The sequence below is a fragment of the Columba livia genome, chromosome 27 (assembly GCF_036013475.1).
Source record: "Columba livia isolate bColLiv1 breed racing homer chromosome 27, bColLiv1.pat.W.v2, whole genome shotgun sequence".
NCBI lineage: Eukaryota > Metazoa > Chordata > Aves > Columbiformes > Columbidae > Columba > Columba livia.
Window position 1 is genome coordinate 2,982,552 of NC_088628.1, and position 23,050 is coordinate 3,005,601.

Sequence of the window (23,050 nt, forward strand, 5' to 3'; positions counted from 1 at the left end):
GATTACCCTTCAAAGACCTTACGTTCTAAATAAACCGAAGTCAATGCGGCTCAAGAACGGAGAAAAAAGGTGATGGGAGATCACAGATGTTGGGATCGTGCACCAAGGGGCCGGTGGGAGCTGCCCCAGCACTGGGCCCATGGACACGAACCCTCCTGCCCGCTGCTCGGGGGTAAATACACATTATTGCCTACAGCAGAACAAGAGAAACCTGCTCAACAGTAACGAAAGGTACCTGTTGGTTAGGAAAGGTTTAATGCTCCTCATCCACCCAGCTGCACTGTTTCAAACCACAGCTCCCGCACTTTGAAGCTGTGCCTACGCTCTTGTCAGCACAGCTGGAAGTGTTATAGTTAAGATTTGATAAAGATCAGTGACACGGTTTGTAAAGTTTCCTTTGTTTCTTCTACTTGAGCAGCTTTGTCATGTTGATGGGCCGGTTGGAAATGAAGTGGGTAGAAACCCATATATACTACTTAGAACATTAACTAGTTAACAGTTGCGCAGCACTCAGACCACACTATTTAAGCACCATCATTACTATAAGCTTCTGGTATTTTAAACTACACTTGTGCTGCACTTGGCATCACCCAATGTCAATTTTCTCTGCTGAGTAAAGAAAAAAATCCCCGCTGATTTCTGCCAACGTGTTAACAAAATGTGAATAAAGACAAAGCTCTGCAGTCCCACTGTCGGTTCCTTCTGGTCTTTCCAAGCCTGGCTTTCAGCTCCACGCCAAGTCGGGATTTGCGAGCTCGTTCTCCCCCAGGGCCCAAGGCAGCTCAGGCCGACAGAAAGCAGCTCATCTCCCTCCATCTCGTCTCCGCGGCAGAGCGCACTGTTCAAAAGCCTCACTTATTAAAACCAATCTGCGATCCTGTCAGACTTCCACAGATCTTCATTTCAAATCAGGCCCGAGCTTTGAGCAGACACTTTCAAAACGCAAGAATGAGTAGCGGCAAGAGCCTCCTTGGATCAAAGACGCGCTGCTCTCGATCCAGACTGGGACTACTGAGCTGTGATGAATTATTAGTGCTGGCGGAAGCAGCCGTACGCGCATTAAACACCGTGTCAGTGGAGCAGGGGCCCACTTGAAGACGCTGCTGTAAAAACAAGGATGAGATCAGAGATCGGCGTTACCACCTTTCAAGATCATTACGGAAGGATATAAAGACGAACCATAGATGGGAAGGTTCTCCACTTCGCTAGGTTTGGTACAACAACTCACAGACGATCCTCAACCTCTAAGAGTTTGTACTTTCAACAAACTGGCTAAACAGGCCCAGTAAAGATGGACACAAAATGCACCGACTGGAAACTACGATGGCAGTAACGTACGAAAAGCTGAGGGCTTTTCATCCCTTCTCTTACAGATCAACCGGCCCTCCTTGGACAAGTCCCATCCTTGATCCCACCAGCCCAAGGGTCTGGCTTGATCTCTACAACATTTTGTCTCAAAGTTAGCTGAGGGTGAATGAAGAAAAGCAAGATGCATCCTGCCTCTCCACGATACTGTGCCGCCCCTGCACCGCAAAAATTACCTTTTAATTATCTGTCTAGAGCAGCATAATAAAACACAACAAAATCTAAGTCTATTAAAAAGAAAAATCTCCACCGTTCCAATTGCAGGCACCTGATTGGGGAGATAATCCAACACAACACAAGTTAGAGCTCATAACTCTTCATATAGTTTGGTTTGATGACTTAACCACATTAAAACCACTCCAGTCACCCAAGATTCAGTCTCTGTGCAATATACCGATCCCTGGGATTTTTAAAGCAAACTATCGGCTAATCCTGTTCCATCTCGAACGATTTACGCCATCCTTCACCCACAGCACCATCTCCAGGACAAACAGCACCCTCAGCCCCGAGGAAGGCTGGTTTGAATATCAGTAGGATAGTGTGGTTTGTATTGATTAACTAATGACTGCGGTATATGAAGCTTGAAAGGCTGTATTAATAACTCACTGCTGCACCGCTCTCATTTATCAGCGAATTACAGGGGGATGCAACTCTGCATCTCAATACATCACTCCCCTCGTGAATCTCGGAGCACATCAACATGCACAGACTCGCGATGCAGAAAGCCTGTTCCAAAGCAGCTTTCACCTAATGGTTTCGGAAGAGGCAGGAGAGTGAAAAGCTGCTCTGCCTGGCCATTCTTTATCTCGCTTTCCTTTTATTTCTTTTAATGAATATCACTGCTCCTTCCTCAGTCCCTTTTATCAACAGAAAGGGTCTTGCTTTGCCAAATCTGCCTGAGAGCAAATGGTGTTGCAGTTAATCCATAAATCAAGCATCACCATAAATTCTACTCGTTCTCCATCCAAAACCGCAGAGCTGTAAAACAGATTACACGGGATAGCAGAGGCAGGAAGGAAATTTGTGAGCTGCAAGGAGCCCAACATGGCCAAATGGCCTTCCCTGCTCCCCCTTCCCCCCACTCCACCCCAACAAGCCCATAAATCTCCACTGTCGGGGTGGAACAGACAGACCGCAAACGTGTGCACGTATTTAAAAGCAAGGCAACCCCACACGCTTCGCATGGAAGGCTGATGCAGACCTTGGGGATAGAGGGAGGAATGGCTGCGGAATCTTCTTCTGAATTCCCTAATGTGAAGAAATAGGAGAAGTAAAACTCAGGAAAGAGAACAATTCTCTGTATGGAGCAAAATGGAAAGTCAGAGTGAAACAAATTCAGAGTCCTCAGTTCCCCCAAGGGCAAAACACAGATGTGATTCCAGCTAATCCAGCTTTAAGGAACTCACAGGATCTCCAGGGTGCAAGGGTTACTGAGATCCCAATAATCAAGACTTATAATCACATCCGATCAATTCAGCAATTCAAGCGCCTTGTGCAACGGCCCCCTAAGGGAATGTAATAGTCAGAAGGCAATAAACGCTGCAAGGGACAAGTGCCCTTCCCCCTGCTGCCATGCACCTCAGGATCAAACACTAAACCCGGCTGCTTTAAATGAGATTACATCAGGCTCGCAACCAACTACAGCATATGGGAGAGCGTGTTAAAGCAGAGGGAAGGCGCAGAATCTGACACAGGGAAACGGGGATGAGGACTCAGCATCCTGCACCAAAAATGATGAGGGAGAGAAGCTGGAAGAGTCGAGCTCCATGACTCTAATAGGTCATTTTCTTTCCCCAGGGATTTTCCAGGGATTAACATTTCCTGTCCTGGGGGAGGACAGAACAGGGGTTCTCACTAAGACGGCTGCAACGCTCCCTAAGACAACAAAGGAAAATAAACCAGCAGTGAGATCTCTGCACATGCTTCTCTGCAGCTGCTTCAGCAGACGCCGCTAGCCGAGAATAAAGAGGGTTCCTCTCAAAACCATCACCTCTTGCTTTCAATCTCCCCCTCATCTTCATGTTAGAAATCATGAGGTTTCCCTGTTGCTGGTGGCATCACTAACAGATACTACAAATGTATTAAACTGTAGATGTTCCAAGCGAGTCCTCCCGTGTTCCTACAGCCAGACCCACCCTGCACAGGGAACCTCACCGGCTGCCTGCAGACAGTCATTCTAGAACAACCAGCAAGGCTTTCAGGTAACCCTGATGTACTTCCAGGTGAGCATTCTCAAGACTTTACAAGACAGAGTTCCAGAAGTGTTGTAGTTTTTTTTAATGTAATTGTATCTGTGACCAGCGCTTTCAACTAATCATATTATTTTAAAGTTCCTTTGGTAATTTGTCCTTAATTCTACACAAACTGCTGCTCTGGCATAACGTGTACTTTGCGCTATCAAAGTCAAACAGATTAGGCATCATCCACTTCCAGCAAGGGAGAGGAGACCATATTACTTAAAATAGGGAGCCAGCTTTAGCTTTTAATTAACGGGGATTAAACATCCATCATGATAAGGAAACGGGGACGCTTTATAAAATCAATTACCGTCCTCAGTGTCACTCTGGTCTAACACCTGCAGTTTCTGAGGGAAAGAATACAGTGTAACATCCCATTAGTTCTTACAGCAGGAACATTAAATATTGTTGCTATACAGCAAGATCAGTCACAAAATATCTGAGAAAAATAACCTTATTACCCAGGCAGGTGTTACAGTGTTGACAAAACAAAACAGAGACGTTACACTTCCAAAGCGCATCCGTCAAATTCACGGCACTGAGATTTAACGTCTCCTCCGGCACTTCCGGACCACGGGAAGCCCTCAAGGTGGGAATCGCGCATTTTATAGAGATGAAACCAAGCGATGGTGGAATATCTCAGTGTTTAAAAACACGCGTTTGAAACGGCGAGGGCTGAGACGCACACGTTCCTCCACAAAGTGCCGTAATAACCGTGAAGGATGAGGCTTGGCATTCAGTTCTGTTGCTTCTGTCATTATAAAGATCAGTCTTCTGTTAGCACTGCTTGACAATGTGCTCTATTTTAGATCTCGGCATATGAATGCATAAGGTAATTATACATAATGTGTATAATTGATACAGTAAAAACTCCTAGCACAAGAGGTTTAATATAGGGCTGCGCAATGAAATACATTCAAACTTTTGAAAAAACAACCGAACGCTATGAAAAGGTTGTAATTAAACTACTAATTGAAGGAGGACGTTTTATTGTAATGTGAAAAATAAGCAAGCAGGAGACGCAATGTGGCAGATCCCTGCCCGAGCGGCTTAACCCCAAGTTACACAACAGCTCCCATCCACCTCTCCTACCTGCCAGAGCGATTTCCAGTTAAAACCAACAGGCTGAGTCCAGCACGGACCGGCCGCATCGCCTGAGAAACGGCACATTAGAAGAGATGGTGGATTTTCGGCAAGCCTGACCCCAGCGTGCAGCACGGATCCCCTCGCAGCAGCAACCACAGCGGCTACACACACCTAACGGCGCTCATTGCTCTTGGTACAACGAGAGAGAATGCAAGAAATAAATGCATTGCAATCTAGAGGCGTGGAGAAATCATTTAATGAGACTGGGAGCAGGAAAAGAGCTGTCTCTCCCATTATCCCCTCTCCTCTCCCTCCTCACCGGATGACCCTTTACTGCTCAAGTGCTTCACTTAGCGCTGAACAATTTTTTTAACCTGCAGCCCCAGGGACACAACTGTGTAGACAACTCGTGTTGCTGCAGCCTGTTCTGCTCACGGAAAAGAAACAGGACGGGAAAGCGTTGGCAGCACGACTGCTCTGCAGCGAGACATGCATTAATCAAGGTGGTGTGTGACGACGCAGATGCTCATTAGCTCGTACAGTGAACTCATCTCCAGCTGTTGAGCCACAGACATTTAACTCTAGTCCCAACAGTCCTCAAGGCACCTGCTTTGTGAGAGGTATAACCAAAAATTTCAAAGGTAGAAATGAAGGACATACAATACAGTGTAGGGGAAAGGGACCTGGGGGTCCTGGGGACAGCAGGGTGACCATGAGCCAGCACTGGGCCCTTGTGGCCAAGAAGCCAATGGTACCTGGGGTGGGTTAGAAGGGGGTGGTCAGTAGGTCAGAGAGGTTCTCCTGCCCCTCTGCTCTGCCCTGGGGAGACCACACCTGGAATCTTGTGTCCAGTTGTGGCCCCTCAGTTCCAGCAGCACAGGGAACTGCTGGAGAGAGTCCAGCGCAGCCACCAAGATGCTGGAGGGAGTGGAGCATCTCCCGTGTGAGGAAAGGCTGAGGGAGCTGGGGCTCTGGAGCTGGACAAGAGGACACTGAGGGGGGACTCATTCCTGGGGATCAATATGGAAAGGGGGAGTGTCAGGAGGATGGAGCCAGGCTCTTCTGGTGACAACCAGTGACAGGACAAGGGGCAATGGGTGCAAACTGGAACACAGGAGGTTCCACTTGAATATGAGAAGAAACTTGTTTGGGGTGAGGGTGGCAGAGCCTGGCCCAGGCTGCCCAGGGGGTTGTGGAGTCTCCTTCTGTGCAGACATTCCAACCCGCCTGGACACCTTCCTGTGTAACCTCATCTGGGTGTTCCTGCTCCATGGGGGGATTACACTGCATGAGCTTTCCAGGGCCCTTCAACCCCTGACACTCTGGGATTCTGTGAAAATACTTGGGTAACTACCCCCCTGAGTCACAAGGCAGATTCCGTTCTCAGCTTATCTTTGGCCACTGAGGTGGCTTCTCATGGTCTGAATGCATCTAGACCGCCCCGAGAAGGTGCTTCCCCTCTTCCACACCAAACATACGTAGAGATTTCTTGTAGAAGCCACTTGAATGATGTCTGGGAGGCAACCTCAACCAGCACGACTCCTTTCTCACCTTTCCTTCCTAAGGAAGCAGCTGGTGGCTTCTCCCCACTCCCTGCACAGCAGGGCTTGGGCTGCACAGCCTGCATTAAAGTAGCCTGAGATAAGTTTTGAGAGACATGAACAAAGAGTTATGGGTTTGAACAGACAATTTTGAAGCAGAATACTACCAATATACAGAGTTCTTGGTACCACTATATAACTATCTCTGACAGCCAAACAATAACTCTGCCTCTTATTTTAGAGCTCAACCCCGAACTGGTAGAGTTCATAACTCCCCACACTCCTGCTAATCCCCGAGGTGCTTCTAAGATGATCACTGTCAGACTCAGAGAGTCTATAAAAAGGATGAAGGAAGCTGGGAAATTTCCACCGAGGTGGTGCCAGCAACGCAGAGCTCCCATTTTCGCCATCTTTTGGGCATCTTTTGCGGCTGCACCACTGGAATGTCAGCGTCGCAGTCCACGAGCTCCCCCAGCTGAGCTCTGCGATCACCGCAATCCCAGCCAGAGATCGCTCGGTACCCGCAACATTCCAGCTTCGCTCAAAGGGGTAATTCAGATCTACTCCTCGGAAGCCAATGCTTGTTCACAGAAGAGCTTGAGAACTCATTAACAGAAGCTGTCAGAGCGAAGGACAAGGAAGAAATGACTGGGGCAAGCGGCAGACTTTCGCCTCACGCTTAAGGGAGCAGCAGGGAGTCCTGCCAAACCAGCACTGGCATCTGTCACAATACATCTATTCTTGGGCTACACGCTGTCATCTGTATAAGAAAACTCAGCTCAACGGCAAAACGTTTTGCCCAAAACACGGTCTGTCCTCAAAATCCTCATTTCCTCCAGCCCTGTAAGGTTTATAGAAGTATTACTACAAAAACACTATCTAAAAACAGAATGGCTGGATAAAAATCCTCCCCTCGAGTGGGGTAAAAGTACCTTTAAAAACAACAAACCCCCACATACAAGCAGGTGCAGAGCATGTTCCTGCTTTGATTTGTGACCAGCAACACCTGAGCTCCTCTAGCAAAAGCTTTAGTGATTCCTCTTTGTTCCAATGATAAGCAGTAGTGACTGAGCCCTCCAACAGCCGAAGCCCCTCTTAGGGGAATATTGAATGTTCCCCAGGATGTCCCCCAAATTCTCAGAAGATCTGCCAGAAATAAAAGCTACAAAGAACCTCTAAGATCCAACATTTGCCAAACATAACTTTCCATCTACAATTTCTGCTCTCCTGATTCTAAACCTCTTCACACAACCGTGCTACACAAGGATGTTTTGGACTTTACTGTTTGGAGGTTTGTTTGTCTACTATGCAATCCATATTTCCCACAAAAACAATATCAGATAAGGACATAAGGAAGATCTGGCGTTAAGAGGAGGTAACAGCTTCATGCAATGAGTTTATCACTCTTAGAATATACACAGTATGTGTACATTACATACAGTATGTGTACATTACATACAGTATGTGTACATTACATACAGTATGTGTACATTACATACAGCTTCATGCAATGAGTTTATCATTCTTATAACATACACAGTATGTGTATATCCACATATTATCTGTTCTCCAAGTTCTGCTCACAACGTGAGAGTTCGTGGCACAGCCATTCACACCAGCTTCTCTTTTCAAGGTAATATGTCCTTATTTCTGCTTTCTGAAAGTGAGAACCCTCTGTTGTGGGCTCCGAACAAAGTCGAGCAGATGGGATATGAGGCAGAACTGATGAGACGCAGGGATGGGGGATTGGGCAGAGAGCGCCATGTCCCGACCCCAGCGCGAACCTCGTCCCACACTACACACGCTGGTTTTACTGGGCGCCACTGTGGGCAAAGGAGAGCGAGGGCTTCTCGTGTGCTGCTGGCACCATCTACAGGAGATGGGGACCCAATAAAAACAGGTTTGATTCACCGCTAGCGAAGAACAAAAATCAACAGGATCTAAAATGAGAGCGTGTCCCGTTTCATCGGTAACCTGGAGAGATGTTCCTTGAGATGAGCTTGGTTTGGCAGAGGTATCACAAGAGACTCTGCGAAATCCTGAGAGAGCGACACTAAGAATCAGGTATGGGGGGAAACGTTTTCTGACACGTTGGGAAGATTTAAACAATTCACATTCAGAGTACGGCTGAATGTTAGAGATTCAGCCCCTCCTTCCGCTCCTTTGCAAGGCTGTAAAAGAACAGTAAATCCATTCATTACAGCAGTAGATTTTAAATGCCCGCAGGCACTAACAGCCCAGAGATACTCGGTGTCACCAGGGACTCGTATTGCAGAGGGATGGGAGGATCTTGTCTGCCCCTGCCAGGGCACAATGACAGCAGCTTCCCGGTGACATTTAAGCTCTAATTGGCACGCAAATGTCAATATTTATTAGTCACATTGAGATCTTCCGCAAAGCTCTTCTGGGATTCTAAGTCTCTCTGGTTATACTTTTGAATAGGATGCTTGAGAGAAAAAAGATGACAGGATGGTTCTTGGTAACTTATTCCAGATCTCCTAGCTGCTTAATTTCACCTTGATCTGTTGATTATTTTTGTGGAAAGTTATTTCCAAGCAGTCCTTGCATTAACAGTGTTGAAAAATGCTTATCATTATTCTAAGAATTCGCCATGAAAAAGCAACCCTTTGACCTACCTTGTCCCTGGAGTTCTAAGTACATTTACATGTCTAAATAATGGAAATTGTAAAGTAACAATGTTTCCTGACTCCAGCACAATGCAAGAACAAGTCTTTCACCGTTAAAGTGCATCTGAAGCATCCACACATTCCCATTGCCGTTTGCTCTCCCACATTAGTACGGGTGCTCTCCTGTGCCTCCCCTTGCAAAAAGCCCTGAGTGTTGAAATCTGGTTTTACTTGTAACGTCGACGAGCCCCCTGAATTCTGCTGCTTTCCTAGGGAGTCAGGAAAGAGGCCTCTGAGCAAGTCAGCATGAAACCAGTGAAACTGCTTTCAAATATCAAGCAGGAGAGGGGAAAAACTGGGAAGTGAGAGATCAGATAGGCCTGACAGAATTAGGTAGACCTGATAAAAAGGATCTTGCAGTGGTCTCTAAGCAGAGGGCACAGGTACCATCCATCTACTCCATCACTTACCAGGATTTTGGCTCCCCAAAATGCAAGTAGTTGATGCTGTACAGATCCATGTCCTCGGTATGCCAAGCAAACGTTGTCTTCCACATCCCAAAGTAGAGGTAGGGAGTGTTGACACCTTCTATGATAATGCCACACTCGTGTTCCACCATGTCCAAGAGGGTATTCAGATTGCCAATATTCCATTCTTCCACATCCTGTAATTCAAAAGAAATGGTTTGTACTGGAACATATCAGGACTCTGTACAGCAGAATAATAGTCCACAGCTTCCTTTCAGTGCCTTAAAAGGTAGATATCCCAGTGTTATTTGCATTAATTTAATTCCAGAAAGCTTACTTTAACGATCATCAATAACCATGAAAAGGCTGCGTTACCACGACTCTGTAGCAAAGGGATTGATTTCCAGCTTCTCCCTAAACGTGCTCTCTGAAGAGGCCCTTGTACTATGCGATACTCTACCAATTAAGTAACTGTTCTACTAATAAACTAAGGGCGAAATACCCTTCTCTCAAGGATATTTTCCACCCAGTTGTCCTTCACCTGATGAACACAGATGAGAAACACTAGACTTGAAATCCAGTAAATTCTGACTTATTGTTCCTTAAGAAGAAAAGAGCAATAAGGAAATGAGTGTTCATATTTAAAATTAATAAAAGAGTATTTCACTCACTGCATCATATAGTGAGCCACTGATATCGGCTCCATAAATGGGTGAGACAAACGTGAGATTCTTCCAGTACTTGCGCTCCAAGTCTTCAAAATCTTGATGGCGCGGAGTACAATACCTGATAAGAACAGAAAAGATAAGGATGTAAGAAGTCCAAGGGAACACTCATCACAGATAAGCAACTGAAAAGAAGCGTGCGTGTCAAAGCAGGCACGCTTGGGGGGGTTACGGAAGGTGCATTTCATTTTTACTTCCATTCAGATTCATATAATTTACTGCCTTTTAAATCTTTCTACAAAAACCTCTTACCGCACATTGACAAATGGGATTTGCACTTCTGTGAAGCGCCAGATCCCCCTCCTAAGGATGCAGGAGATGACGTTTTAGGCAGGTAAAGCACTGGCGTACGTGCTGTACAGCAATATTTCAGTCTCTTGTCCCAGGGAACTGAAGTGCTGTGCAAAGCTGCCCGTCACTCCGGGGACACTCGCGTGATCGATATCAGCTCAGGCACTCGAGATTCTTGGATTTCTACCTCAGCAATGGAACATGTTTTCCAGAACAACCATTAATGCGCTGAGAGCTCTTTTCTGAGTCTCTAGCCACCCTTTTCAGGCAGATTCTCAGCAAAATACTTACTGCAAAGAACCTTTCTACACCAACTCCCAGCAAAAGATCTAAGATACACTCCAAACCACCAAGTTACAAACTTGTTTGAGATTCTACAGGTAAGCTTTCAAGAAAAAGCTGCTTCCCCCAAAAGGCTATTTATTTAACAATAAATAAGCTTGTTTCTAGGAAGAAAGGCTTCCCACACAACTGTTCCGTTCGCTTTACACCAACGTACTTCTCGCTGTTAGCCAGACGCCGGTATTCTCCCACAGTCATCGGCTTCTTCTGTATGTTATACTGGGTGAATAACCCCGACTGGCCAGTAACCACCTGCTGAATAGGAGCTGGGATAATCATGTCATCTATGTCATCATAGGTCTTTCGGGGCTTCCATTCCTTGGGAGGAATCACCTGGAAATGGAATAAAAGGAATTAAATAAAAAATAAACACTTCATGTTCACAACAGGCAAACACAACGTGTACTGGAGAACAAGCTGTTTAAGAGGAAGGGATTTCATCCTGCCGCAGGTTATCGGATAACAGCAGCATCTCAAATAACCGGCACATAGGACAAGACACGTGTTGTGCATCTGCTGACGCGCAGGAGTCGCTGCCGCGGTCAGAGCGCAGTCCCACCCGTACGGAGGCAGAGATGAAAAGATAGATGGATATTCCAAGGAAACAGGCTGCATGCCGGAAGGGCCAAACATGCTTCACTTCAGCACGGAATTCCTCTCACCTACCACTCCGTAAAGCTGCATGAAGGCTCAAGCAGCTTAATGTTGCATCTCTACAACTCCACACATTTGGGTTTTCTTTAGGGTTGGGTTCTTTTTGTTTTATTCATTTGTTTTATTTTTAACTAGGAAAGCTCAAAATTATGTTGCATTATTGATGTTTCTGTATTTGCTGGTGACACATCGGGGTCCAACTCCTCAAATAAAAAGGGATGAGGAGTAGACCCCAGGTTCCAGTGTAAGTTGGGAATGACCTATTAGAGAGCAGCGTAGGGGAAAGGGACCTGGGGGTCCTGGGGACAGCAGGGTGACCATGAGCCAGCACTGGGCCCTTGTGGCCAGGAAGCCAATGGTACCTGGGGTGGGTTAGAAGGGGGTGGTCAGTAGGTCAGAGAGGTTCTCCTGCCCCTCTGCTCTGCCCTGGGGAGACCACACCTGGAATATTGTGTCCAGCTGTGGCCCCTCAGTTCCAGCAGGACAGGGAACTGCTGCAGAGAGTCCAGCGCAGCCACCAAGATGCTGGAGGGAGTGGAGCATCTCCCGTGTGAGGAAAGGCTGAGGGAGCTGGGGCTCTGGAGCTGGACAAGAGGACACTGAGGGGGGACTCATTCCTGGGGATCAAGATGGAAAGGGGGAGTGTCAGGAGGATGGAGCCAGGCTCTTCTGGTGACAACCAGTGACAGGACAAGGGGCAATGGGTTCAAACTGGAACACAGGAGGTTCCACTTGAATATGAGAAGAAACTTGTTCCTGGTGAGGGTGGCAGAGCCTGGCCCAGGCTGCCCAGGGGGTTGTGGAGTCTCCTTCTGTGCAGACATTCCAACCCGCCTGGACACCTTCCTGTGTAACCTCATCTGGGTGTTCCTGCTCCATGGGGGGATTGCACTGCATGAGCTTTCCAGGGCCCTTCAGCCCCTGACACTCTGGAATTCTGGGATTCTGTGAAATAAAACCATGGGGAATGTGTCCAGAACTCTTTCCTCGGTTTTGGAGAGTGTGCAAAAATACTGCTACAAAGCAGTGCTGAATCTTGAAGAAAAATCTGTAATTTTAAACAGAAGAGCTGCCAATGATTCTGGGCTCAAGATCAGAGAACAATCAGCAGGACATTCAGCGGGCACGCAGAATGAAAAAAACAAAATATCCGCAATCTAATTTGGCGTAAGGATTAACCTAAAGTTACAGGGGACAAGTTATTGATTTTCATGGGCACGGTTCCTCCAGGATATGATGAGCTTTACTTCCATGACAAGGCTCTGAGCTGCAGTTGCAATAGAGACATGCAAAAAATAACTTGAAATGCTCAGATTTAGTCCTACAAGTAGAGTAATTTCCTTACAACATCTGGAATTCACCAACAACCTTTATTAAAATAATCTACCCTAACAGACTCATGGAATGTAATTGCTACTACACTCGAGCGGACAAGGAAACATTTCACAGAGCTTTTTATCAATACCCAGCTCTATTTAGAACTGTAATAAACCCAGTAATTGACCTATGTTTTACAAGAAATAAGAGTTATTTCATGCCCAACAGCTTTATTTGTCTGCTGGGCTTTATTAAGTTCTGCTAAATGCTGTATGTAGCAACTACAGAACAAAAGATCTCCCTCGGCCTACGGTGCGACACGGAATGGCCATAGAAAAGCCCTTTCTAAGCGGGCAGCCCTGATTCTTTCCAAGCAGTTGTACTGGGATTCAGAAGCTTCACATGGAGGGTTCACATGTTTCATCAGCTTTGGAGGAAAGATGTGGATGCGAAGGTGCTTTAGAGCCGGCTGGAGAGCTGCTTCCCGAAGGCCAAAAAGGCTTTCAGGAATTTGGGAACTGCATGTGGATACACTGTGTGTATGCTCAGAAACAGCAGTAGGGGTTGGAAATACCCTCAACCCATCTCTGCAGGGGCTGGAGTGTCCTTTTCCAGTTAAGATTTAGGAAAGGCCATCCTGCAAATAAAGACTTCTAAAGAAAGGCCTGTAACTCCGCTGCCTTTCCTCTCCTGAAAAATTGTCCTTGCGACCTCTGTTTCAGTTTTCAACCCCACACTCCGCTCCCTACATGAAAGCGAACTAATCAAACCTTACGGCCACCTGGGATAAAGCCGAGCCCAGGAAGGACAACCCACCTTGGCCAGCCCTGCCCGGTGAGCGCCCTGCGATTCCATGTAGGCGATGTACTTCCCAAAGTCCCGGAATTCCTCCAGGGTGGGACGAAAGGTCATAATCTTACAGCCAGGGTTCTGCTGGTTTTCCGACCCCATCGTTATAGCACGCTGGCAGTGCCTGGAGATGGGAGACAAAAAGGGAGAAAGAAGAGAGGAAGTTAATACTGGTTTAAAAGGTTTGTTTCCTTTCGATGTGCTTTAATGAATTTCACAGCAAGGCATGGATTGATTTTTCATTTCTCTCCCCCGCTCCGCCCAGGAAGTATTTGTAAGTATTTGTAAGTACCATCCTCTAACACAAAGAGCCTGAAAAATCCACTTAGTTATTTGTTGGCACGACCCTAAGAAGGCTCAAGTATCAGGGAAGTCCTGATACCGGTATCATCTGAGACTGGACAGAGCCTAAATATAGATGCAGAGCCAGCATCGGCCCCTCGGTTCATCAGAACCACGCTCAGAGCTGCCCCTCAAAGCGTTTTCCCCACCAGAATGCTCCGCGGGCTTGGGTTTCCTGACCCCATATTTCTGTTCTATTTTGGTTGCAAACATAACTATGAAAATCTTCCCCACGGCAGCACATACAATATGCTCGAGTTATCACGAGAGGGCAGTACGGAGCTTCTGCTTTGTCAAACACGACTCTGAAAGCACAAGCAAGGTATGTCAGGATTTAAATTGATTTTGAATTAGCCAAGAAGTACTCCAGATGCTACTAAAAAACCTCTTTGTGTTAAGAAAAACCAAACAAAACAAAGCAACACTGATATATTGTTGCTTTAATCAGCGAGCACGGTACAACTTCCCAAAACTTCAATGTAAAAAATGGACAATGGTCTGCAAGTCTGAGCCCTCCCAACCCAGTCTTTAACGGAATTTCATGCATCAAATCGTAGCCTCTCATGTGCTGGTCCAGCCCCGCAGCACCTCCCGCTGCCTTAGATTATGATCTATAGCCATAAGAGCAATTCACTACACAAATATTTTCCAGAAATACAAGAGGAAACAGCATTTTCCATCCTCAAGATGAACAGCAGGAGCTGACAGGGCATCCATCTGCCAAAGGTCTCCTCAAAACTACAGAAAAAAGAAAACAAGAAAATACGGCTGATACCCCAGGTTCCAGTGTAAGTTGGGAATGACCTGTTAGAGAGCAGCGTAGGGGAAAGGGACCTGGGGGTCCTGGGAACAGCAGGGTGACCATGAGCCAGCACTGGGCCCTTGTGGCCAGGAAGCCAATGGTACCTGGGGTGGGTTAGAAGGGGGTGGTCAGTAGGTCAGAGAGGTTCTCCTGCCCCTCTGCTCTGCCCTGGGGAGACCACACCTGGAATCTTGTGTCCAGCTGTGGCCCCTCAGTTCCAGCAGGACAGGGAACTGCTGGAGAGAGTCCAGCGCAGCCACCAAGATGCTGGAGGGAGTGGAGCATCTCCCGTGTGAGGAAAGGCTGAGGGAGCTGGGGCTCTGGAGCTGGACAAGAGGACACTGAGGGGGGACTCATTCCTGGGGATCAATATGGAAAGGGGGAGTGTCAGGAGGATGGAGCCAGGCTCTTCTGGTGACAACCAGTGCCAGGACAAGGGGCAATGGGTGCAAACTGGAACACAGGAGGTTCCACTTGAATATGAGAAGAAACTTGTTTGGGGTGAGGGTGGCAGAGCCTGGCCCAGGCTGCCCAGGGGGTTGTGGAGTCTCCTTCTGTGCAGACATTCCAACCCGCCTGGACACCTTCCTGTGTAACCTCATCTGGGTGTTCCTGCTCCATGGGGGGATTGCACTGGATGAGCTTTCCAGGGCCCTTCAACCCCTGACATTCTGGGATTCTGTGATCCTGGTAAAGAGTTGGAAGAAAAAGCAAAGCAACGGTTGGAGAGGGGGGACGCTGATGGAAACCATCCCTGAACTTTGATTCCACCGCAACCTCACTGAGATTGTGTTATTTTTAACGCGGGTCTAGAAATGCCAGCGAGTTCCCCCGCTGGGCAGCACCGGGTTGGGGAAAGAGCTTCAGTTCTGTCCCGAGGGATCGGTGCCAGCACCATCTGCTCCAGGGATCCCTTCCCGGGATCGGCAGCTTTACCCGCAACCAGGGGAAAAAATATAAAGAGTCAAAGCCAGGTTTTATTCCACCTTTTTCCTCAAGATCATCTCCAGCAATTGCCGGTGTTACGCTTTGAACTGGGAATGAATAATCAAAATCTCTGCTCCAGGAAGGGGATTAAAAACCACTTCATGCAAAGCTTAATTAACTAATTAAAAGGTCTAACTGCCTCAACACAAGCAACGTCACCCAGTACTCTGAAAACTCTGTAGTTCAGAGATGACAAAGCACAAGTTTTTTCCATGTTTAATCCCATCTCTTTATTCTACGGGACATGTTAACACCTACCCCAGATAACGTTGCTGCAACGTACGCTCATCTAACTAAACTAATTAAGCTATCGCAAAAATATAGCCAGGGAGCTCCTGGGAAGGGAGAATCAGTTCAACAGCTTCAGTGTCCAATTTCTTAACTGCTTTGCACCAGTGTATTTCGGATAAATAGTCTCGGTATTTACTGGTAATTCCTTCGCAGCTCCTGGTTTTACAAAGGACCAGAGGCAGTGGGAGAAGCCCGGGGCTGCGACAGGAGTTTCCTTGTGGGATTTTCAGGATATCCTCACATAAAAACCAGTGCTGTAATAAGCTCACCGGGAACATTTCACCGCAGAATCCAACTGTTCTGAGAACACCCAAAGCTTTTCTCATTCACAGCTCTGCTGTGGGAGTAGAGTGGATGGTGATGATGTGAACAAAACCTTCTCTTCTCACTATTAATACTGAAAAGGACAATTTTGCAGAAAGAGTCTAAGTCCCTATTAGTTCTTGGAAAGAAGTAATAAGCTATTTTTCTCAGCTGGATGCATTCTGTTCCTTTGTAAGAGAGAGTAACAACCTAAAATGTTATGAAATACCCTCTAATTTGCAGCCATGGTAAGAAAACCCTAAAACTTGTCTCCAGAGAGATGATTTCGATGGACACAAAGAGCGGAGTTTTTCATTTCAGTGACTTTTACATGAGAACTTTCCCTCTGAAACTGATGTGAACTGAGACACTTTTGTGACTAAAATCCTATACCTGTTGACTGAAACCTTTGTACGGCACAGAAAAGGCCCAAGAAACCCGGCCGAGAATGACTTGTGCTTGCTCAAGGACTTTGGGACGGGGAATCCTGACTCCAGGGACAGGCTGGGACGTCCAAATCGTTCCCTGCTGCTCCCTCGCTATCGATCGCCACGAGTGGATAATTCCAACTCATTCTCCCCCGCTTTGGAGTTGGGGGTGACCCCAACAGAAGGTTGTGACTATCGATAGAAACAAACCCACCTTCAGGCACCAGCGCCGGAGGTGAATATTGAAAAGAGAAAGCAAACCAGTCCTGCCGCTTCGCCATAAACCTCCGTTATCAATCCGGATTTGAACAGTAAAAACACAGGCGGAATTTATGACAAGGGACTCGCTCTGTTTGTACAGTAAGACAAGAAGACCATCTTTAATCTCGCTAAACAAACTGAACGTGCTCTCTGGGATTATCAGTTTCTGTGATAAAGCAGAACCCTGCACCTCCAGAGCCCTCTACAGTATAAAGGTGAACTCCTACCCAAGTGACATATGTCCTTGCTACCATATACATTACACTGTATACACCTGGCAAAACCACTTTTCAACAACCTGCTGCCTCTCCAAAGGTGCCGTTTTTCACCATCAACCCCCCCAAAAAAACCCTCATCCTGGCTTTTTGCCAAAGGCCTTGAAACCATACAACCAAAATTCAAAAAGATGAAGGAAAAAGCCCTTTGGAACATATGCCTATAGCAAAAAAAAAAAGGAGAAAGTAGGCATTCAAAATGTGGTAGACAAAACCATTGCGTGCAAGCCACAGGCAGCAAAAATAACGTTGTGAGAAGAGGATACAGAGCATCCGCAGTGACTCCACAATATTCCATTTGGGTTGTGTTGGAAGGGGACAAAAAACACAAGGAAATACCCCCCCGAGCAGAAAATACAGACGTTACTGTGCTTGCACGGCAGTGGGCACACGCGCTGGCACCGCGAGCACTCCCTGCCGAAGGAAAAGGCAGCACAGCCGTCAAAATCCCACTGAGCAAACAAAGCATTGGCCGCACTTTGAAGCGAGAGGAAATTTCACAGCGGTACCAACTTGGAGAGCAACTGAGCTCCCGTCCGCGGCCATTTGTTCTCCTCCTGCGCCAAATCTGATGATTTGTGGTGCCATGGTGCAAAGCGATTGGGGAGCTGACTCTGGATATAGGGCTTTAAAACACGACTTTAACAGCAACAGTGCAAAGTCACAGAATCCCAGGATGTCAGGGGTTGAAGGGCCCTGGAAAGCTCATCCAGTGCAATCCCCCCATGGAGCAGGAACACCCAGATGAGGTTACACAGGAAGGTGTCCAGGCGGGTTGGAATGTCTGCACAGAAGGAGACTCCACAACCCCCTGGGCAGCCTGGGCCAGGCTCTGCCACCCTCACCCCAAACAAGTTTCTTCTCATATTTAAGTGGAACCTCCTGTGTTCCAGTTTGCACCCATTGCCCCTTGTCCTGTCACTGGTTGTCACCAGAAGAGCCTGGCTCCATCCTCCTGGCACTCCCCCTTTCCATCTTGATCCCCAGGAATGAGTCCCCCTCAGTCTCCTCTTGTCCAGCTCCAGAGCCCCAGCTCCCTCAGCCTTTCCTCACACGGGAGATGCTCCACTCCCTCCAGCATCTTGGTGGCTGCGCTGGACTCTCTGCAGCAGTTCCCTGTCCTGCTGGAACTGAGGGGCCACAGCTGGACACAAGATTCCAGGTGTGGTCTCCCCAGGGCAGAGCAGAGGGGCAGGAGAACCTCTCTGACCTACTGACCACCCCCTTCTAACCCACCCCAGGTCCCATTGGCTTCCTGGCCACAAGGGCCCAGTGCTGGCTCATGGTCACCCTGCTGTCCCCAGGACCCCCAGGTCCCTTTCCCCTACGCTGCTCTCTAATAGGTCATTCCCAACTTACACTGGAATCAAGTCACCATTGCAAACCATAGCCTCAGAGTTTCAAACATCTGAAACAACTACAGGAAAAGTTTCAGAGGATTACACTTTTCTAGAATGCACACTTATTACAAATTCTCCTCCTACAATGTAGTCTCTCTTCCCCAAACAGGAGACCTTGTTATCTCCTATTATATATAAACCAGAGTTTGCACATGCCTAAAAATGGATTGAGGGTTACTGGTGCTCTTCAATCGAATTGCCCTTTTATTACACAACACTGAACCTACTAACTCTTAATCTTATCAATGCAGACAACAAACATCACTGCACTTGTCACACCAGTAAAACTGCTGTTAGCACTTAAGAAAATGAAGTTCACAGCTCATTACGCTATGTAAGGACAGTGAATTATGCAGCCTTGCAGGAAACTATCTAAGGACAACCCACAGCAAACCAAGGCAGGGAAGTGTAATAAGTCCTAGATACCAAGGAAGGAAAAAAGAGGAGATATAATGAGAAGATCTAAATGAGGCACATCTAAATAGCTTAGATAATTGAAGACATAAAGAAGTAGCCAGCACAAAGCCTAAAAACCATTAATATACAACAAATCACTCATTTCAATGCTGAAAACGCAGCAGCTCACTCTTTGGGGAAGGAATTCTGAGTGCAGGAAGCTGCTAGCAGGCAACTAACTTACTGTTGGAGCACTTTAGAAAGACAAAGAGAGATGCTGTATCTTAAGCAAGGTTTTCAAATCATAACAACAAAACCTTAAAAGCCCTCTTGCCCTCCGTTTTTCATGATAATCCTCTGGATGTGTCAGAGCACGACCAGAGCCTGGCAGCACCGCATAGCACAAAAGAAACTGAATATCAATGGTAACAAACCTTCTAATCTTGTTTCAACACCCAAATTGTTCAACCTTTTAATTTCAGCGACTTACCGGGCAATTTCCCTTGAAAACTCCTGTCTATTGATCCAAATATATCTACTAAACCTCCCCTGGCCTTTCAATAATAACTGGGAAAAGAGAGGGTTGACTCATCTGAGGGTAAAAATAGCCACGTTTGGGGCCCGTGAGTTTTGCCCAAGGCTATTCCACCGCCCGGGCAAACTCGAGATGAAAATAGGTGTAGATTAAAGGGGGGGGAATAAAAGAGGCTGATCCTCAGCTGAAAAGTTACAAAATGAAACAAGAACCCCAACGAAATACAGATGAAGCGTGCCCGAATTAACCTCTTGTTCTCACTTCAGATTTCTGAGAAATCTCACCAGCAACAAAATAAGAATTCTGTTAATGAAAGAATTCTTTAAATCCACTTTTAACTCAATGCACGACGCTCCAATTCAATGCAAGTGATACAAACTTGAGTCTATTATTACCAGAAAATGTATGCCTTTCCGAAAACTCGACTGCACCACTTGGCACAAAAAGGCAACTCCTCTATCAGATTAATAACTTTATGAGGACTAATTCCCACCAGTATTTCCTCAACAAACCTGCCACAACCTCAAGCCTGCAGTAACATCCTCAGGAACTCGCTCAACTTCTTCTCCAGGTCGTTTCAGATTTTTCTAAGCCGGAATTTGAACAAATGTGGTTGTTTTAAGTGCTTTCGACTATTTTGCCACCATAAAAATCAAAACCTCGGTTGTTTTCTGCACAAGGTGCTTTAGGTGCTGCCCGGAGTGGGTGCGACACACTGACCCAGATTCCGGGCTTAAGAGCAGCTGCATTGCCAGAAAATCATCTGCTGGGGGAGACTGAGCAAAAGGAGAAGCCGGGAGGGGACCAGAAGCATCACACAGCTCGTACGGCTCCACAACTGCATTTTAACACAACATCCACCCTCATCCGCACCCGTAAACAGCTTAAAACCCTCATCGGCACAGGCAGGAGCGGGGGGAACCCCACAGTCTGCTGTTTGGCATTTCATATCTCATTTCATCTCCATTTCACACTTCTTAACCAAAAGCGCAACCGAAAGGAGTGAAAATTTAAAACCCCAAATAAAACAAAACCTGGGTGACAACCGAGCCGGTTTCACATCACCAGACAATTCCAAAGCTCTCCCAGCTCCGTTTTACCACAGTTCTTCTCTTTGGAAGCTACAGCTCCAAACCTTAACACGTAGATCCAGCCAAAGCTGCTGGGGTTGCCAACACAGAACTGAGAACAAACATATAAACTTCTTATCCACAACAAAAACCCCACAGAGGCTCAAAGTCCTCCCCGCTACCCTGAATGCCTATGGGATATTGCAAAGGAATATCAGAACACCTCAGGAAATCCTTAGGCCACGTTTAAATACGGTATTTTTATCAAATAGGTTTAGGAAATAAAAGAATGATCTGTTTTCTGAGAAATGGGGAATTGTGGCTTGTTTCATGAGGCTTCTGAAACAGCAAAGGAAATAAAGAATTAAGTTGCAGGTCCTACATGCCGTGATGGAGACACACAGACTAAGGACCTGATATTACGGAGGAATATTAGTACAGAATATGAACGTGTTCTCCTGTGTCGGCGACCACGCAGTAAGAACACCATTGAGGAACCGCTTAATTCATAACACAGAATCATTTACTCCATGAAAATGTATATGAAAATAAGTACCTTAGTTAAGCCTTGATAATAAGTGATTATATTAATAAGTTGTGACAAAAGACATTTGGTCCAAAACAAAGCTTAAAACAAATATCTTACAAAGCAATGACCAGTTTACTGCAAATAGTGAAAACATGGAGACACCTTTCTCATCCCACTGTTACATTATCCTGAGAACAATAACATGCCATTAATATCACCAAACCTATGGGAAATGGTAAATTCTGCACTACTCTGGGATTTCAGTTTGCTAGTGCAAATGGACCAACCACCTTTTGGTTGCTCGATAGAAGACAAATAATCACTTCAAGCAGCGCCCTGCACAGCCACAGAGAATCCTGATGGCATCCAAATATATTAAGCAAATCCCTGGCTTTCAGGGACATATTTAGCTGTCATCCATCTTTGCCATTAACAGACGCGATATTGCAAGTGAGGCTGCGTGTAGCACACGGACAGACGGACAGGAACAGGCGCTGCAAATCCTTTCCAACAGCACACGGTAAAACCTTAAAAAGTAAGGCAGAAAAGGTGGAAAATCCACCAGCCTGCGGGTCTATATTGTCTAGAATTAATTAAAAGGAAATAAAGTTTATCATCGTCTGACCACAAAGAGATTTTCCTAACGCATGAAGCGATACGTGGTTGTCTCAGCCTTATTTCTATTTATTTTTACTTATGGGTGAGCTTCCCTATTCATCGAAATTCGATGTAAATGTGAAGGTTAATTACAGCCACCTGAATGGCAACGCATTGTTTAGTGTATCGCAGCTGGACGTCCTAAAGAAAACGAGAGTATAACTCTTGACAAATGTACAAGAAAACCCCCCACACTGAACAGGCTCGTCCAGCACAGCTGGGCAAACTGGTTTTCCCAACTTGAGACCTTTTATATGGAAATAGTTGGAAGTTTTCAGAAGTTGCCTCTATGTTGGATCATTTAAAATGCCGAGTGCCTGCAGATCTGTAAAACAACGTTATCTGGCAAATGACAGGATTGACGGCAGCACTAGAAATAGTTTTCCCTTCATTTTGCTCCAAGAGCTCAGCTCAACAGGCCGGCAAGCGGTTCCAACACCGTGTTTGCACTATCCAGAGGAAATAGGTGGATTCACTGTCCCTGGAAGCGCGTTTCTCTATCGACCTCTCACCAAAAGCTGGTGAAACCTCTGACACACGTCATATAAAACCCCATATTCGTCCTCAAGTCACACTTTGAATGTCAGACCTGTGGACTTTGTTCTTTTGCCCACGTGTTCTAACTTACTGAGAAAACTGACTTCTGTATCTAACACCATATACTCACTGGTGCCACTGGGCTGGTTAAGCAAATTACCTTGAAAAGGAGCCAAAAAATGAGAATAATACATTACTGAGTGTTGAACGGCATTTTCCCATCAAAAGACGTTTCAGTGAGGGTCTTACTGAGGTGAACTGTAGCTCCATATCCACCTACATACATTTTGCATAGGAGCAACTCCTACCACTAATGAGAAAGAAGAAGCCGCCGACTCCTTTGGCACTGGAGTCACTCTACCTGCCTCAGCTTCTTCCACTTATTACAGGGGAACCTCAGAATTAGGAACTTACTGTCCAAAAGCAATTAATTACCCCTCCATACACCAACGGTTAGTTTATGTAATTGCTGAAATGTAACTAGAACTTTTAAGTGCCAGTCTTGAGATTTCGAGGGATAACGTAAATCTTAACAAAACAGAAAAAGGAGACGGCAGAAAAAATGAGAAGTTCATAAGAAAGAAGTGACTTAATGTGTGTGAAAAGGGGAAAAACAACGCCACTAGGTTTCTGATGAACAGCATTCCATAAAACTGACTCCTTTTGGTTAAAGGCAACTTAACTTTGGAACGGTCAGGCTTGACATAACACAATGATGTATCTACACTACCCCAGC

At 46.3% G+C, this 23,050-nt stretch overlaps 1 protein-coding gene across 10 annotated transcripts in view; it reads right to left on the bottom strand.

Moving 5' to 3' along the window:
- KDM4B (lysine demethylase 4B) overlaps window positions 1–23,050 on the bottom strand; it is an 81,980-nt gene that overhangs the window by 57,475 nt on the left and 1,455 nt on the right. For 9 of the 10 annotated variants that reach the window (XM_065042607.1, XM_065042606.1, XM_065042604.1 and 6 more), the window contains exons 2-5: window positions 13,469–13,625; window positions 10,839–11,014; window positions 9,995–10,109; window positions 9,327–9,520 (exon numbers count right to left, since the gene is read on the bottom strand). In XM_065042607.1, the coding sequence (XP_064898679.1) occupies window positions 9,327–9,520; window positions 9,995–10,109; window positions 10,839–11,014; window positions 13,469–13,603 (620 nt within the window). In that variant the 5' untranslated portion in view covers window positions 13,604–13,625. Of the gene's footprint in view, window positions 1–5,796; window positions 8,401–9,326; window positions 9,521–9,994; window positions 10,110–10,838; window positions 11,015–13,468; window positions 13,626–23,050 lie in introns of those variants that run through there. The other variant, XM_065042613.1, reaches the window with a different exon arrangement.